This window comes from Erpetoichthys calabaricus, chromosome 4 (genome assembly GCF_900747795.2).
Source record: "Erpetoichthys calabaricus chromosome 4, fErpCal1.3, whole genome shotgun sequence".
NCBI classification, from domain to species: domain Eukaryota; kingdom Metazoa; phylum Chordata; class Cladistia; order Polypteriformes; family Polypteridae; genus Erpetoichthys; species Erpetoichthys calabaricus.
In genome coordinates, this window is record NC_041397.2 from 84576276 (window position 1) to 84589421 (window position 13146).

Sequence of the window (13146 nt, forward strand, 5' to 3'; positions counted from 1 at the left end):
TCCCCTGCAGTCCAGAAATCAACCTGATTGCTCTTCTCTGGACTTTCTCCAATATGGCTATGCCTTTTGTAGCCCAGGGATCAAAATTGCCCACAATTCTCCAGACTAGGCCTCACTAGTGAGTTTTAAAGGTTAACCATTACCTCCTTTGACTTATACCCTACACTTTGTGCTATATAACCTGACATTCTGTTATCCTTCTTAATAGACTCTAAATGCTGACTTGAAGTGGATAGTGACGAGTCCACTACAACTTCTAAATGCTTCTCATAAGCAGTATTTCCTGTTTTCAGATCTCCTGTTGTATATTCACATCTAACATTTTTACTTCCTACGTGTGTGATAAGTGGTCTGTGGAGCTGTACTAATTTTAAATAAGTAATCACACCCTGCAAAGTTGCAGGATTTTACAAGGCCTGGGTGGGCGAAAGTGCTTTGTTCCAGGGATGGATTGGGGGTTGGGGCAGGGTGCCTGCCTGATTGTGGAGGCACATGCAAGTGCACATGTCAGGCAGGTGCCTCATGAATTCCATGGATGGAGTGGCACATGCACAACTGTACTCTGTCAGAAGTGTCAGTTTAAAAGGAGCCTGCACAGACAGCATGGGGAGGAAACAAACAAGACTGAGAGAGAGCTGTGAGAACAGCATTGTTGAGAGAGGCAGTGTGGGAACAAGGCAGCGTGGTCATAGACCAGCAAGGGAGAAAAGGATTGGCATTTCAGGGTTGGATTGTCCCCACTAATTAATTGCTGAGGAGTGGGAACAATCAAGGTGGCGTCCTACCGCAGGGATCTGAGGTACGCCAGTGGTTTGAGAAGGAAAATGGGAGGCCATCCATTTGGAGGCAGCTAAACGGGGGTCAGGTGGTGAGGACTGTGGCTGCTTGTTGCTCTGCCAGCTGAGCGAGCAGTGGGGGAATTAGATAGGTGCTAGGCTCATCTGATAGAAAATGAAGGACCAGATGGTTATTGGTTTTAATCTCGTTTTAATCTGGATTTTAAACTCTCAGACCATCACTGTTTTTATGGCTTATTTATTTAAAGAAGACAGCACTGCAGTTTTGAACACTGTTTATTTTGTTTGACTTTGTTTTAATAAAAGCACTTATCACTTTGCACCTACCCCTTTCTTTGTGTGAGTGTCCTCATCTGCTAGGCTCATATCTCGGATACATTATCGGCGTTAGCGGGTTCAGAAGGTTTCCCGGAAGGACTCAGTAGTGTGGAGCCGACCCGCACTGTCACTGTATATAATAATGACCCTAGCACTGACCCAATTCTCGCACAATTACCCTCTGCTTCATCATATGTTTTAGCCAATTCTGCACCCATCTACACACTTATAGTTTCATGCCCAACTTCTTATGAGGGAACTTATCAAATGCTTTCAGAAAGTCCAAATAAATCAAATAAGTATCCTTTTGTTGCTTCATCATTGAATTCCAACATGTTAATTAAACACAATGACCCTCGTGTGAACCCATGCTGACTGTTTTTTTAGCACTGTTATTGCCATGTGTTGGTCAACAGTTTTCTTTAATTATTATTTCCATTAATTTACCTGTGATACACATTATGTTTACTGACCTACAGTTGCTTAAATTTGCCCAGTCATGCTTTATATATAACAGGATATTATCTGCCATTTTCCAGTATTTATGAATTTCTCCACAGTTAATGAATTCCTAAAAACAGGTGTCAAGGGTTTATATATGCACTCACTTGATCTCCTTAAGTACTCAAGGATAAATGTTATCTGGTCCTGTTGATTTGTTAGATTTCAGCCTATTTAATCTAAGCAATACTTTCCCTCTAGAATTTCCAAATCAATTAGGACCTCCTTAGTAGTCCCTGTTACTTTTGGAAGCTTATCCACATCTTTACATGTGAGTGTTTCAGAAAAATGCAAGTTTAATGCATTTGCTGTTTCATTGTCTCTATATTTTAATTTCCCTTTACTGTTCCTGATACACTTTCTCCCTGTCTGTTCATTTATTGATAAAATACGGACTATCTTTGGGTTATCTTTTGTGCTTATCTGCAATATTCCTCTATAACTACTCTTTAACTACCCTAATATCCTTATTAATGGTTGCCCCAGTGCCCTCATATGTCTTGTTTTTAGTCTTATTAACTCAGTAGTTTTTTTTATTATTATTAATTGTATAGACTAGTGATAAGATAGCATGATATGTCCAGCTTTGTGTTGCTATCTTGACCCTATTCAAAACAAGTACTTGTAAATGGAGAAAAACTAAAACGAACATTTAGCATTTATAAGAAGCTGATGTTTTTTTCAATTACAAGTTTCTAGCATTTGTAATTTATAGTGTTTTTATAGTGTTTTATTTTTTCATGACCCAGCTTTATTCTGTTTCTGCAGCTTGAGTACCTGCAGTAAATGGTTGTAAACCCGCACCTGACATTCTACATCCACTTCACTCTCTCTGATCATCTATATTATGCAATATTTGTCTATTTGCATGCTCAGACCCAAAAGAACTCCCCTCCACCTTTTACAATGTAATGTACGAAAGCTGATGTGCTCAGAACTCTGTAGAGGACCCATCCTGTCCCCCAACATACAGAACTTGTGTAAAGTTTAAAGCGTATAGCTAGGAGGATCAAGAAGTCAACAAAAATGAGCATCATCTATCACTTGTTACAATTTCAAGCACTGTTCATAGCCAAGTAAGTAAGCCTTTGGAGGTTCATTCTTGCTTAGTCAATGTTTACTAGAATCAGTCCTCTTCGTTTTACACAATAAGGACATGGGTAGCCAAATTCCAATGTGACAAAATGTCTCTTTAAGATGATTGAAAATCTGGTCAGCCTTTGACATTGATAACAGAAAACAGATGTTGCCACTGATGAACAAATTGTGATGGAGAACTGAAGAGTAATCATGCATGAGATAGCTGACATTCTAAGGATTATTCGTGGGTTAGTTGAATCTGTTCCACATGAATAGTTAAACACAGCCAATGTTGATTCCTTTATTGAAACTCCACTGCATCTGATGTTCCAAGGATAATCTTAAACCAACAAGTCTGTCCTGCTATATATTTAAGGTGCATTTCATAACGTGATGAAACTTCACATCACCATGACCCAGAGTCTAAAAATAATTGAAATGATCAATGCCTGATGATGCCCCAACACTAAAGAAATTCAAGATCCAAGTCAACAATGTGCACAAATTTTATGACGATGAGGGTGTAGAAGATACGGATTTCATGGCTTAACATATAACTGGTCACTATTACAATCAGTTGCTTTATCATTTGTGACATTTAACCAAGGAGAAGTGGCGAGGAAAGCTGTCATCCAACATGCCCACTACTTCACATCACCCCCCTTCACATACTAAACAGTTCTTCTTCATGGGATGTGCTTGCGCATGTTGAAACCATGAGCTAAGTTACAAGGGAGTTATTGCACAAAAAAGACAGAATACTTTGAGTGACCTGTGGTAAAGAGATTGATATCTTTTAAATAAATAATCGCCGCACTTGCGTCTTTGTGTCATGGTATCGTGGCGAGAGTGGTTCCTGTGTGTGATGTGGGAGTGGACGGCCCTCCACTTAGTGCAAAGGTGCAAGATCGCCTGTGACCTTAATTGGCACTGGGAGCTGGTGATTGCCGCGGCTGTGCCACATCCCTGTTTTAAGAAGGGAAGCGTGCATGCGAGAGAAGGGAAAAAAATAAGACAAAAGAAGACTAGAGAAGGGATGTTAAATAAAGGAAGAAGAGAGGCAGGAGTGTTAGAGATTGAGCAGGTGTAATGAAAGGAAACAGGCGGACAGGTGTGGAGTCCCAGAAAGGACCATGTGGCCAGCACTCAGGAGTCGCTCATGTTGAACTTCTAAGTAGCAGGAATGACGACTAGGCTTAGGAGTGTTCACTCGCCACGAATTGGCTGCGGTGATTTTGTTGGATGGAGCCTGGAAAGGCAGCGGTGGGTGCTCGCTGCAGGCACTATAGGATTGGCAACGGGGACACGGCCAAGAGAAGAGGGTTGTCTACGCCTGCTGGGGGACTTCTCCTTGTGCTGCAAGGGCCGGAGAGGACGAGACAAAGAGGTGTCAGATTTTTAAAGGGTTATCGAGGGTCACTGGATAAAAAGACAGTTTCCTGCCTGAGTTTTAACCTTGTTTTAATGAATTTATTTGCATTTTAACCTCCACTTGCACTTTGTTTTTAATGGATTATTTGTTTATTATAAAAGGAACATGGTTTTGTTTTATCTATCACTGAGTACTTTTCATCTTCTCCTTGCTTTGTATGGCATCCTCATTTTCCAAGATCATCCAGTTTCGTTATCAATGGTGTTGGGTTCAAGGAGCTCCCAGACGAATGGGAGCATGGAGCCGACACACATTGTCACATTGCATTTAATCTTCTGTAATATTGTAAAATCTGTTAGTTTTCATGACAATTATGTTGGTTATACTAGTGTTTTTATTGATAGATCAAAATCTATACTTTTTGATCACCCCTCATAGGTCCCTGTCCAGAAATGGCTACAATGTTTAAATTTTGCAAGTGGACCTTTTATGTTAGTGAGCATTGATATTTTTTCTTTTTTTTTCTATCTCAAAAAATTAAAATCTTAAGACTTAACCTAGTTTTAGACTAGACAAAACAATAATATAGTATTTTTGCCATAGACTTGAGCTTACATACTACTTGCAGTGTTCCTGCATATTAAATATGTGCACATGAAGGATATACTTAAAATATATTTAATTGAAATATTAATTTGTAAAAGACTTACCCAGTTTTGTTTAGCTTCTTTTATATGAAAATAAAGATTTAAACTTTAAGTAAATTATAATATTTTGATAATGTGTGCATTTTTGTATGATGATAGTATTTTTTTTGTTTCTTCATAGGTTTGTAAGGCTCATGCAGGGATTCTTGGAAAAGGTTTAGCATTGTCAAGGTCTCCATCCATTCTAGAAGCTTTGGAAGGCAACCTTCCTTTGCATCTGCAAAGCAATGAACATTCCTTTCTTGAAGATTTTATAACTTGTGTTGAAAATTCCAGTGGTGGACGTCTTGCAAGGTATTAATATCATATATTATAAACAAATATAATTCAGAGAGTTGTAGATTTCAGTATTAATTTTTTTCCCTGAAAACCTGGAAAATTAGGTTTCTAGGAGCATAATACTGAAAATATGCATTATCTGTGCTATGGATTAAAATGCAATGGTATTCTAAATCTGGCTTTTTAAATGCTGTCAGTTGTGCTATAAAACATTTTAAGGTATTTTTGTTTATGTCAACAGTAGAGTGTTTTACATCTGTGGGTGTTGTTTTTGTTGATGTTGTTATTAGTATTGTTATCATCATCATCATCATCCTCTAGCGTGGCATGAATGAAAGGTTCATCACTAGAGCCATGCTCTCATTCATTCAGAACTTTGCTAAAAAGCGATCCCTCAGGGAAGCAGTTTCAATCACGTCCAATTCTCTGCAGCCCAGTAGCAAACATTTTTCTTCTAATCGTACAGCAAACAGTGTTATAGCATTTTAATAGCGTACAAACATACCCATTCAGGGAAGCAGTTTCAATCACGTCCAATTCTCTGCAGCCCTGTAGCAAACAGTTGTCTTCTAACCATACAGCAAACAGTGTTGTAGCATTTTAATAGCGTACAAACATACCCACAGTATTTTCTCCATGAACCTTAAACTGTTAAAAAACCTATAGTCATCTGCTTGACCTTTGACCAAAATCCATGATCTAAGCACATTTGTCTGTTAATTTGCATTTACTAACATCAAGTGGGTAATGTATTGATGCAGTTACTTTCATTGTCAAATTGCACATACTTCTATCTTATGTTGATTTGTTTTGATCCTGGTTCATAGGACAAGCATAGTGGAGTAGATCAATATGATTTGGGTTGGATTTTAACCCTAGTTGCTGTCTTTGTGTTGTTCTTAATTGAAAGAGTGTTAGTGCAGGTTTATACTCTTTGACTCTGAAGCAGATTTGAGTCTGTTATCTTTTATGTTTTCCGTAGCATATTATTGGTATCTATTAATATTGTTTAATTCAATTGCTTTGTTTAGTAGTTTTTTCATAAGCTGAAATACTGATCTATGACCTTGAATATCTCACATATTCCTCAATAATTGCAAACTCATTGTTGTAATATAAAAGTAAGCATAAAATAAGTAAAGGATATTTTGATGATTTGTACAGTGTAATAATTAGATAAGTAAAATGTGAATTAAATAGTAAAAACTTATATTTATATACATTTTTATATTACATATTTTATTAGTAAACCATAGGCGATTGGGAGGAACTGAGAAAACCTGTTTTCTGTGTTATGTACAGATTCATATTTACACATTGAAATAAATCTTTAGACATCCTCACAGAGTAGCAAAATGTTTCATCTTTTGTTTAATTTTTGATGACTTTTATAAGAATTTCATGGACATTCACTTTTGTGGTTCTTTTTTTTTTAAGGTGGTTACAGCCAGATTCTTATGCTGATCCTCAAAAAACATCATTGATCCTTAATAAGGATGACATTAGGTGTGGTTGGCCAACCACTGTGACTGTGCAGACCAAAGACCAATATGGAGATGTAGTGCATGTGCCAAATATGAAGGTCAGGACTGCAATGTGATGCTCTTCAGTTCTGTAATTGAGTGGTTTTTTTTTGTTTGTTTTGGTTTATTAATGTTATGTAGCAACTCATAATTCATGATTAAATTTTCTTATTAAGTTATTTGTGATTATTATACTATATAACTTCTGATTTAATGTTGTTTCAGGTTGAGGTGAAAGCTGTTCCTGTGTCTCAGAAAAAATCTTTGCCTCAAGATAATATTAGAAAACTACAACGAATACCTGGAAGTCCTATGGTGGTAAATTCAGGAGCTGACATGACTTACGGAGGTTTGCCTCCACCAAAACTGGAATCCACCTATGAGCCAATGATTGTTAAAGAAGCTCGCTACATTGCCATTACTATGATGAAGGTAGGAAATGTTTTATTGTTTTAATCTACTTCTTTGTGTTAATCTACTGTGCATGAGTGGTTAATATGGTACTTGTAAATAGTTTTTAGCATTTTTCATTAAGAATGTCTTTTTTTCAAGTTGTATTTGAAAATTTCTCTTTGGTGAGAAATTAAAAGTAGTTGTCTTGTTCGTAAAATTATATTTTCCATATGCACTTTTTAGTAATGGCAAAGAAAAATGTTAATTTCAGGTTTTTATAGAAAATAGACATAACGCTTCCCAAAAGAATGGGATCCAATGGTGACCAACATTGGACAACAGCAAACAATATCAATACTTGTCTTGCATAATATAAATGTCAGGTCATACAGTTGTGTACTCACAATTTAAAAAAAAAAAAATGTATTTATTCCTAAAATATTGTTAAGTAAGTAACTCCAGAAAATGAAAGTAATCCACAAACAGGAAGCACCTTCACAAAGGATCACAGTTTTGAATTAAAGACCCCCACTCTCCCCTCATTCATTGGTTACGAGTCCTGTCTTAGAATTGTGAATTTGTTAAGCCTTTTTTTAATAACAATTATGAACAATCTTATTTGTTACAGGTTTATGAGAACTACTCTTTTGAAGAACTTCGCTTTGCTTCCCCAACACCTAAGAGGTAAAGCTAATTAACACAACAAAAATAGTGTATTGAATTTTATTTTTTTAATATTCAGCCTTATCCCTTTATTTGTACCTTTTTTTTCTCTTTCAGACCAAGTGAGAATATGCTGATTAGAGCAAATACAGATGGCACCTACAATGCTAATTGGACTCCTGGAGCTGTTGGTCTTTATACTATACATGTGACAATAGATGGAATAGAAATAGGTATACAGCAGAGCCTGATTTTAATCTTGTCATATACACAAATGCTTTTCATTTTTTGTACTGGCGAAGACAACATTTTTTCTCTTACATGAATCATTAGTTTATCACTTATCCATTTTGTATCAGTTCTCTATTCTTCTAAATGGTTATACTGTAATATTTTCTGAATTAGCTTTCACAGTGGCAATGAGCAAGGTAAACAAAGTTAAATAAAAACAGGGTATCTCTGATTCTGTGTCTGCCTGTGGCTCTGGCAGTGGTGCTGTGCGGCTGTGGGTGTTCTGTGTGGAAACTTGCCAATTGCTTGTTAACGGGCAGCTGTTCTACTTTAGCACTCTGTAAGTCGCAGTTGGAGCACCACAGAGACGGGAGTATCAAAGGAGCCTGGAGGAAATAATTTATTTGTAAATGCCAAAAAAATGTCAGTATTAGACATGGTAAATATGAAGCAAAGAAGAAGTAAAAAATGGTTCTAGGTTTGCAGAATTTAAGCAAAATGTAGTTATGGCTGAATGTCTTGGAACATTAGGTTATTAGACTACACAAATAATATACAGTACAGTAATCCCTCCTCCATCGCGGGGGTTGCGTTCCAGACCCCCCCGCGAAAGGTGAAAATCCGCGAAGTAGAAACCATATGTTTATATGGTTATTTTTATATTGTCATGCTTCGGTCACAGATTTGCACAGAAACACAGGAGGTTGTAGAGAGACAGGAACGTTATTCATACACTGCAAACAAACATTTGTCTCTTTTTCAAAAGTTTAAACTGTGCTCCATGACAAGACAGAGATGACAGTTCCGTCTCACAATTAAAAGAATCCAAACATATCTTCCTCTTCAAAGGAGTGCCCGTCAGAGAGAGAGGGAGAAAAAAGCAAACAGTCAAAAATCAATAGGGCTTTTTGGCTTTTAAGTATGCGAAGCACCGCAAAGTATCTGCGAGGAAGGGAGCAAGCATTTTTCAGCATTTTTTAGAGGAGCGTCCATATCCTCTAGGCCAGTGTGCGAACAGTCCCTCTGCTCACACCCCCTCCGTCAGAGCGAGAGAGAGGAAAGCAAACAATCAAAAATCAATACGTGCTGTTTGATCTTTTAAGTATGCGAAGCACCATGCTGGAAGCATATCGCTTGCAAAGCAGCCACATGTAAGCCCAGCAAAGAAGGGAGCACTGTGAAGGTAATCTTTCTGCGTTTTTTGAGGAGCAGCCGTGTCCTCTAGGGGTGCGAACAGCCCCCGTGCTCACAATATATTTGAGGAGTTTTATGTAAAACATAATACGCGCTGTGGTTGGGTAGCTTCTCAGCCATCTGCCAATAGCGTCCCTTGTATGAAATCAACTGGACAAACCAACTGAGGAAGCGTGTGCCAGAAATTAAAGGACCCATTGTCCGCAGAAATCCGCGAACCAGCAAAAAATCTGCGATATATATTTAAATATGCTTACATATAAAATCCGCGATAGAGTGAAGCCGCGAAAGTCGAAGCGCGATATAGCGAGGGATTACTGTAATTATCAGTGGTGTTGTTAAATTATAAAGTACTAGCCAACCCGCGGCGTAACATACGCCGCATAATTATGTATTGATGGGTGAACACTTGCTGAACAACACAGTTGTCCAAATGGGGTGGGTTTGTGGATATCAGTGTGAGTGAATGAAAAGATGGACCTCTGGAGAGAGCAACATACAATTGTCTGTGACTGAAAGCGGGATCGTCTGTGACGATGGAGGCCACGCTGGTGAAAGTTACTTCCCAGCCCCCCGCCTCCCTCTCTCTCTCAGCAGCACGCAAGCCTCCCCAGCCCCCCTCTCTCTCTCTCTCTCTCTCTCTCTCAGCAGCAGGCGAGCCTCCCCAGCCCACCCCTCTCCCTCTCTCTCAGTAGCACACGAGCCCCATTCCCCTCTGTCAGCAGCACGCGAGCCTCCCCAGCCCCCCCTCTCTCAGCAGCACAGCGAGCCTCCCCAGCCCCCCCTCTCTCAGCAGCACGGGAGCCTCCCCAGCCCCCCCTCTCTCTCAGCAGCACTCGAGCCCCCCTCCCCCTCTCTCAGCAGCACGCGAGCCTCCCCAGCCCCCCTCTCTCTCGGCAGCACGGGAGCCTCCCCAGCCCCCCCCCCTCTCTCAGCAGCATGCGAGCCCCCTCCCCCTCTGTCTCTCAGAAGCATGTAAGCCCTCTCTCTCTCAGCAGCACGCGAGCCCCCACCCCCTCTGTCTCTCTTCTTCGGGCATTTCTCCCCTGTGCAGTGTGTGAGCGAGTGAGGAGAGAGAGAAAGCCGGTACGTTACAGTGAGAAAAAAGCACGCTCGAAGGCAATGTGTTCCTGTGGTATAGCGGGTCCATAGCTCCCCTTCAAAAGGCCATTTTTAATCAGGCGACTGACAGTAGTGGAGTCAGGCACAGAGAAGGTCAGCTGCAGAGAGAGCGTCTCAACTGTTGCAGGGCCTGAAGCAGGTGAGACGCTAATGAAAAAGAGGCACAGGGCTTATTGGTTTTTAAAGACTGCTTCCTTCATTGTGTTTTAACTTCAGTTTTAAAGGATTGCGCGGCTCTCTCTTGCGCTGCCTGTGTGTGCCTCTGTCTCTCTCTGGCGTTGCCTCTCTGTGTGTGTGTGCGCGCCCCTCTGTCTCTCTGGCGCTGACTGTGTGTGCGCGGCTCTCTCTATCGCGCTGCCTGTGTGTGCCTCTGTCTCTCTCTGGCGCTGCCTCTGTATGAACCAAGGTTCCACTGAGGTTGACTAATGAAAAGCCAATGTGGCTCAGAGCTGCAACTGTACTGTGGCACAGACAAACAGAAATGACGGCATGTTTCCCTTGGCTTCGCGTCTGAGTTGGTGGGCGTGGCTCTGTGATTCTTTCGTCGTATCCAATGGTCTAAGAGTTGGTGGGCGTGGCACCTTCCTGCGTGCGCCATTGGCGTCTGTCTTGTCGGCGGTTTAGTGAATCCACGCCCCTTCTGGCATGCTTTCCATGGTCGGCTACTTGTCTTCAGTGAATCCACGCCCCTTCCGGCGTGCTTTCCATGGTCGGCTACTTGTCTTCTGGCTTAGTGAATTATATATATAGATGGTATTATAAATAGGGTGAGTTTTCATACCTGTATACAACACTGTTTCTTTATAGTTGAAGTGTTTTCTACAGCCTGTACATTTTTGTAAAGTCCAAGGGTAATTGTTTTTGCTGAAAAAAGCTAACAGACAAATGTCTAGATTTAAAGATGCAGATAAATGACCATCCTCCACCAGGAAATCCCAAATAACTCGTGTTTTAAGCAAGATGTGCTATTAGGATATGTCCATTTTTCACTGCAGCACATGCAGCATGAATTGGTCATTGCTGTGCCATAAAAAAAGTAGAGCAACTTATTATGTAGCATCAGGACTTACACAGTTGATGTTTAATAAGAAATGAGCTAGACTGTGTGATCAGTGTTTAGTGCTCCACACATTTGTTGTAATCTGTGATACAGTCTAATTTATAAACTTGCTGTATTTGTTGACTTTTTGACTTGCTAACATTTTGTCATTATTGAAGTGGACAACTTGTGAATAAAGTAACCATTTCTTTGGAGATACATACTGCTGCTTTTATGAAATAATGTTAAGGATTTTTCTGACAATTTCACATACATATTTTTGTCAGTGGCACTACGATATACAAACGTGAACTAGCGCTTATTTGCATCAATAAATCACTATACGTTTTGGTTAATTCTTGTAACAATTAGGTTGGGAATATCATCAGTCAGAAGAGTTCTGAAAATGCCACTAGGGGCAATTACCTTTGGTGATTAAACAAATAGTTATTGTAGGGATTGTCTGTAAATAAATTATCATTTGAAAGTGTAAAACTTTCCTAAACTTAACATCAGTCTTAATAAACTAATCTCTTACTTTGGGGCCGAGAGTGCACAGTGTCTTTACTTGAAGAAATAATGTTGGTTTCTTCATACTCTGATAGTACTCTGGGATCTAGAGGTATTGATCAGTTATGTTTCCAGAATTACCAGTGCTAACATTTTCATCATTATCGCTGTCTGCCTCTTCATCATTCTCCTTGGAATCCAAGAAAAGATTTGTTTTAACTGCTTGAGCAGGACAAGACTGCTGCTGCTTTCAGGATGCTATTGTGTCAGGGGTTTCAGTGAGTTAAAGATTTGCATAGCTTAATATTTTCTGGTTCACTAAATGACACTGCTTGTTTATTACTGTAACTGTATTGCTTCAGGCAAAGGCAGAGGTGCTGAACTGCACTCAAAACTTCAAGCAATTTTAAATGTGTGTTTATTTGTTTATGTATTTATATATGTACATGTCGAGAGATATGTATGTATAAATTTAGTAATTGGTGCCAACTTGTCATAAACATTGGGGGGCAAAAATCGTTGGTGTGAATACTAATGGCTGAATTTAATAGGCTACCACTGACAAAAATTTTTGAATTGAGTTCACAGATTGTTATTGGTATCTATAGATTCAGCAGCAGAGAACAACAGTAATGGTGTTATTTAGATAGATACTTTATTAATCCCAAGGGGAAATTCACATACTCCAGCAGCAGTATACTGATACAAAAAACAATATTAAGTTAAAGATTGATAACAATGCAGGTAAAAACAGACAATAACTTTGTATAGTGTTAACGTTTCCATTGGGGTGGAATTGAAGAGTCACTTAGTTTGGGGGAGGAACGATCTTCTCAGTCTGTCAGTGGAGCAGGACAGTGACAGCAGTCTGTCACTGAAGCTGCTCTTCTGTCTGGAGATGACACTGTTTAGTGGATGCAGTGGATTTTCCATAATTGATAGGAGCCTACTGAGCGCCCGTCGCTCTGCCACAGATGTCAAGCTGTCCAGCTCCATGCCAACAATAGAGCCTGCCTTCCTCACCAGTTTGTCCAGGCGTGAGGCATCCTTCTTCTTAATGCTGCCTCCCCAGCACACCACCGCGTAGAAGAGGGCGCTCGCCACAACCGTCTGATAGAACATCTGCAGCATCTTATTGCAGATGTTGAAGGATGCCAGCCTTCTAAGGAAGTATAACCGGCTCTGTCCTTTCTTACACAGAGCATCAATATTAGCAGTCCAGTCTAATTTATCATCCAGCTGCACTCCCAGGTATTTATAGGTCTGCACCATCTGCACACAGTCACCTCTGATGATCACGGGGTCCATGAGGGGTCTGGGCCTCCTAAAATCCACCACCAGCTCCTTGGTTTTGCTGGTGTTCAGGTGTAGGTGGTTTGAGTCGCACCATTTAACAAAGTCCTTGATTAGATCCCTA

The 13146-nt window shown here is 40.0% G+C and overlaps 1 protein-coding gene across 1 annotated transcript in view; it reads left to right on the forward strand.

Moving 5' to 3' along the window:
• mycbp2 (MYC binding protein 2) overlaps window positions 1-13146 on the forward strand; it is a 412376-nt gene that overhangs the window by 231384 nt on the left and 167846 nt on the right. The window contains 5 exon segments of the mRNA XM_051926880.1: window positions 4897-5069; window positions 6492-6636; window positions 6803-7009; window positions 7599-7654; window positions 7751-7866. Coding sequence (XP_051782840.1) covers window positions 4897-5069; window positions 6492-6636; window positions 6803-7009; window positions 7599-7654; window positions 7751-7866 — 697 coding nt within the window.